Here is a 5,755-nt window from a genome sequence, read left to right as displayed (position 1 = left end):
TGGAGACTGGTCCCCATTAAGTCCCTGCGGCAGGCCCAGCTAGCTTTTCCAGTTCTTGTGAAAGCCTGGGCGGGTGGTGGTGGTGGAAGAAGGGGTGAGGCGGTGGCAACGAGGAGGGTTCGAAACAGAGGGGTTCTTGACTGCGAGGATCCGAGGCGTCTCGGTGTCAGCGTTCCCAGAGACAAGTGTGGGAGTTCGCGCGTGCGCAGAACTCGCGCGTCTTAGGACTGTTGCGGCCTTCTTGGCGCTCGCGCGCGCGCGCTCACGCCAAGCCAAAGTCCGCGGTAGGCTCCGGCGCGCGGGTGGCGCGGTAGCGCGCGCCAGGGGCGGTCCTGCCCGGCCGGCACCACCCTCGTTCTCTGCGCTCCTCTCCTCCCAGTCTCCCCCGCGCTTCCTCTACTAAGGTAGTCGCCGCCGCCGTGTCCCTTTCACCGGCTTGCTCGTACCGGCGGTGCCATGGCGGCCTTCAGCAAGTACCTGACGACGCGAAACTCTTCTGTGGCGGGGGCTGGGCTGCTGCTGCTCTGCATTCTTCTCAAGCGGCGTCGCGCCCTCGGCCTGCACGGGTAAGAAGGCCCGTGGCCACGGCGCCTTCCCGGGCGGGCGCTCCTCGCGCACTCTGTGTCCCCGCCCGGCGCCCGGCCGGCTAGTCCCTTTGCCCTGCGGGATCAAGCGGAGAGAGGACTGGCCGCGGTTGCTGCCAAGCTTCCAGGGCAGGTTGTCCTGATCTCGCCGCGGCGCCTGCGCCCCAGGCTCATCCCCCGAGCCTCCACTCTTTCCATCCTGGGACCACAGGTCTTTCTCCTGCTCTGCTGGCCCGTCTGTGTCGCCTCTTGTCGGAAGGCAGAAGGGGGCGCGGTGGTCTCCCCACTTTTCCAGCCCGCCTCCTTTAAGTATCAACTTTCTGGGTGTGTGTTAATTTTGCCATCTCATCTCCTGACAGAGCGAGAAAGATTTCGATGTATGATTTAAGGATGGGATACGGACTCCCCAGGCTGGACCCTGTAGTCTGAGTCACTTAGTTGGACGAGGTTTGGCTAGATTCCCTAGTAATTCCTGTTGAAAGTTGCGGGGTGGGGGGCGGGGAGAGGGATTCTTGTGAATCAATCACCTTGGGTCAACTTGGTAAAATTGCCTTCTAAAGTGTTACTCCTTTGGAGTTGAGTGGTTAACTGCGTGGCATTTCATCCGGAAAGGCTGAATCGGTTCCGTGGTATTTGGAGAACAAAATTCCCTCCCGTGGGGTGCGGGGCGGTTCACTTTGGCTCTGCTTTGCCGGTGAAAGGTGAAAGGGTATTCTAGGTGAGGATCCACATTTTGTTTTGATTACGCACCAGTGCTTTCCCCGCGAGAGAATTTTAATGTTTAGATTCCATTTTGGAAGGTTATATATAGGATTAGAGAAAGGAAGAGAGAATTGAGTTACTGAGGTAAGATTACCAGCGTTTATCGTATCCATTTCAGGTTTTGTTTGTTTCTTTTAATTTGCTAGGCATCCACAACTTCAGCAAGGAATGAGAAAGGGTTTCTTTATAAACATTTTTGGTAGCAATTAAATATTCCATAGTTTACTTAGTTTACCCAGTTTATTTCATTCATCCCTCTGGACAAGTATTGCTGCATTCTATTTTTGATTTGCCTAACAACAACAAAATACCTAATTGATAGTAGGATTTGTACTAAAACATTCATAATTGGCCTGACCCATAGTGCTCCTTCCTCTTACAGTTGTTGTTGTTAGGTGCCATCGAGTCGGTATCGACCCATAGCGACCTTATGCACAGCAGAACGAAACACTGCCCGATCCGATCCTGGGCCAACCTCACTACTGTTGCCACGCCTGAGTCCATCGATTCTGCCACTTGACCAATCCATCTTGTTGGGGGTGTTCTTTTTCTCTAACCCTTCACTTACCAAACATGATATCCTTCTCCAGTGACTGGTCGCTCCTGACAATATCCTATCTTAATCTAGTAAAATAAAGTCTGAAGCATGATCTGTCATTTTTAAATCCTTTTAACAAAGTTGAAAATAATTTGCGTTACATTGTCTTTTTACTTTCTACTCAGTTTTTTAAATGATTAATTCTGAGAATAATAAACACATTCTTTTCTTCAAGTGCATGCTTCTGAGCTTCTTTTCCGAAAGTTGCAAATGGCAAAAGAAAGATTTTGTTTTCTGTTATCTGGGAAAAGAAAATGTTAAAAATAACTTTGAGTTGCCTTTAAAAAAAAATTAAATAGAAGTGGCTTCTGTACATAAAATAGGTATTTTAATCTGGGGGAAGGAACTCAAGAGCTTCAACCTTCAGTGAGGCTTTAAAAAAAACAACAACTTTGTATTGTGAATTGAGTGAAGGTTTACAGTGTAGATTTCACGTTCAACAAATCATACACTTTGTTTCATCTCAATGATTGCAATCCCCTCTTTGTAACACCAGTTACCCCACTTCCTCCCTGTGGTTCTTATCTCCATTCCACTCTCCTTCCCAAACCCTCTGAACTTTGTCCTTAGGTAAGTGCTCCCCCACTTCCGACCCCCCCCCCCACCTTTTTTAATGTTTTATTGTGAATTATGTGATAGTTTACATGGGAGAACATTAGCTTTACATTCATCCTATCGTATATCATTTCATTGCTATAGTTACAGTCCCCTCCATGCATCATCAACCAGCCAAAGGGTATACCCTACAGGCCCCTCTCCCTCACTGTGTCTAAAGTCCAACTACTTCATCTCTCCACGTCTTAAGTGCTGCCCTTTTGGACTTGAATGGTTGACCTTCCCATGGTGAACATACTTAATAGTGTTGTTGCCCCCATATGTATCTGTTTGGCTGGAAATTGGCCACAAGGGTGAGTTCCATTCCAGACTTGCAAGGGTGCTGAAGGGCAGTGAGGCATTTTTAGTAGTTTGATTTTTGTTTTCTCCAAAAGAGACCAAACAGTTTGGGCTTTATTTTTTTAATGAGTTTTTTTATTTTATTTTAGTTTTTGTGAATTAAGTGATAGTTTACATGGGAAGAGAACATTAGCTTTACGTCCATCCTATGGAATCCCCTCCATGCCTCGTCAAATATCCAAAGGGTACACTGCGCAAGCCTGCCTGCCTTCCTCCCTCCCATCAGCACACAGCCCCTCTCCCTCTCTGGGTCTAGAGTCCCCAGCCTCTCCATCTCTCCACATCATCATCGTCTGTGCCTCCATCTAATGAATTTTTTAAAAAGTCGTTTTTAAAAAACATTTTGTTCAGGATTAGGTTAAAGTTACACAGGAAACTAGTTTTCCATTCAATAATTTAACTAATACTTAAGTTCCATGATGCTTGTTGCAGTCCCCACAATGTGTCAGCACTCTTCTTATTTCCACCCTGGACTTGTGTTTCTCTGCCTCTCCCTGCCTTCTTACCTTTTTTGGGGGGCAAATGTTACTCTTTTGGTCTCTTATAGTTGATTGTTTTAAAGAGTATTTTCCACACAGGTGTTACTGGGTTTTTTTAAGGCTGCTCTTAACTTGACTGAAATGTGACCTTGTGGTGGTTTCAGTACCAACTTAGAAAATTAGTAAGTCTCGTCTTTTTTTTATGAATTTGTATTTTCTACATTTTCCTCCTACTCTAACCAGGACCTTCTATTGTGTTTCTAGTCAGAGATGTCAGTAGGTTGTGTTGCTGGGCACCATCTAGTTCTTCTGGATGTAGGCTAGAGGAGAGTGGCTCATGGGGACCATTTGTCCTTTGGACTAATTGCTTCCTTGAATCTTAGTTGTCCTCACTCAATTTTACTCTAGATGGGATAAAAGTCTTTGTTAATTGGAATATAACGTACGTATAGAAAAGTATGCTTGTTATAAATGCAGAGCTTGAATAATTTTTGCAACAAGAGCAGCCTGTGTCATTAGTACCCAGATTAAGAAACAACAGAATAAGCATCCATTGACTTCTAACACTATAGATTAGCTTTGAGTAAGGAAAGCTTTAAATGTAATCTAAGGGGAAAGTTTAGCAATAGTAGTAAGAGGGTGTAATAGAATATATTTTTATTAAGTAATTTTAGCTGTTCGTTGTTAAATATTTAAAAAAAAAAAACTCTTTGAGAAACCAGATTTTTGGCGGGGGATTAAATTATGCAACATTTACCAAGTAAAAGTTGTTAATCTTTTACATTGACATGAGCAGAGAAAATCTTTATATTACATATATTAAATGTTGTTGTTAAGTGCTGTCGAGTCGGTTCCAATTCATAGCAACCCTGTATAGGATTTCTGAGGAACTGCTGATAAGTTTGAATCACCAACCTTGCACTTCAAACTGACTTTGCAGTCTACTGCTTATCCTACAACACCACACCAGGACTCCATATATAAAATATTTAGCGTAGTGATTACGAGTCAGGCTGCCAACCTCAAGGTTAGCAGTTCGAAACTACCAGCAGCTCCGCAGGAGAAAGATGAGGCGATCTGCTCCCATAAAGATTTACAGCCTAGGAAACCCGGTGCAGGGTCACTATGAGTCGGAACTGACTTCATGGTACTTAACAACAACAACAACAACATAGTATTAAATTGTGGTCCTGGTGTGGCGCTGTGGGTTACTGTGCCAAACTGCAAAGCTGTTTGAACTGCAAGGTCTGCAGGAAACCCTATATAGGGTCACTGTGGGTCAGAACTGACCCAGTTGCATTTAACAACAGCAACAACAGGATAAACACTGAACAACAAGATTGGCAGTTCAAACTCACCAGTCACTCCTTGGAAACCCTTGATGGTACTTAACAATAGCAATGTTGTTGTTGTTAAGTGCCATAAAGTTGGTTTCGACCCATAGCAACCCTGTATGTTTTGTGGAAGGAAATGCAGCAGATAAACTTGCAGCTTAAATTAAGTAGGTAAATGAGTTATTTTGAAACTTTAAGAATGGTGTTAAAGTATATCTTCATAGATATACTTTAAGAATTTTATGAATATCTTTCAGTGACTGCTTTTGGTGTCAGTTTGAAGTTTTAAAAAATTATAGTTTTATATTTTACTGGCATTTTGGCTATCTTTGGTAATGGGGCAAGTTAATTTTACTATCTGATGCTTAATTAAGGAATCTGTGGCTGTTCTGCCTTCTTTGGCCTAGGCTGCTGACAGTACGTGTGTCTTAGAGTACATATTTCCTTAGAATTTGATATATAATGAAGATAGTAAAAGCACTTTAAAAGTTAGACGTGACATTACTTCAAACATAAGGAAACTGAGTACTTTATCATTCTGGGTTATTTTTTACTCTTGTTAATGTGATTTTCTTTTTCATCCAGATTGCTGTTGTTAAGTGCTATTGAGTTGGTTCTAGCTCTTAGTGACTCTTTCTAGGGTTTCTGAGTCTAAAGCTTTGCAGGAGCAGAAAACCTCATCTTCCCACACAGCAGCTACTGGTCTGGAACCACCAACCTTGTGGTTGCAGTCCAGTGATTATCGTACAGAATCACCATGCTCCCATTCATCCAGATAATCATGCATCTACCCCCTGACCCCCCAAATGCTACTTAGTTGATTCTTAGTGACCCTGTAGAACAGAGAACTACTGAATGGGCATTCTGAGACTGTAAATCTTTATACAAGCAGACTGGCTCATTTTTCTCTCAAGGAGAGCTGGTGAGTTTGAACTGCCAACTTTCCATTAGCAGCAGACCATCGCTTAGTTCACTGTGTGTGTTCACTGTGCCACCAAGGTTCCAGGTGTGTGTGTGTGTATGTATGTGTGTGTGTGTATGTGT

The 5,755-nt window shown here is 43.8% G+C and overlaps 1 protein-coding gene across 4 annotated transcripts in view; it reads left to right on the top strand.

The window, feature by feature from the left end:
• The first annotated feature begins 362 nt into the window (after window positions 1-362).
• The window catches only part of ABCD3 (ATP-binding cassette, sub-family D (ALD), member 3), an 85,039-nt gene continuing 79,646 nt past the window's right edge, over window positions 363-5,755 (top strand). For 3 of the 4 annotated variants that reach the window (XM_006830946.1, XM_006830944.1, XM_006830943.1), the window contains exon 1: window positions 363-566. In XM_006830946.1, coding sequence (XP_006831009.1) covers window positions 457-566 — 110 coding nt within the window. In that variant the 5' untranslated portion in view covers window positions 363-456. The remainder of the gene's footprint in view (window positions 567-5,755) is intronic. The other variant, XM_006830945.1, reaches the window with a different exon arrangement.

Source organism: Chrysochloris asiatica, unplaced genomic scaffold (genome assembly GCF_000296735.1).
Source record: "Chrysochloris asiatica unplaced genomic scaffold, ChrAsi1.0 scaffold00002, whole genome shotgun sequence".
NCBI classification, from domain to species: domain Eukaryota; kingdom Metazoa; phylum Chordata; class Mammalia; order Afrosoricida; family Chrysochloridae; genus Chrysochloris; species Chrysochloris asiatica.
Note: the sequence above shows the minus strand (reverse complement) of the source record. Positions and strands in the feature narration are given on the sequence as shown.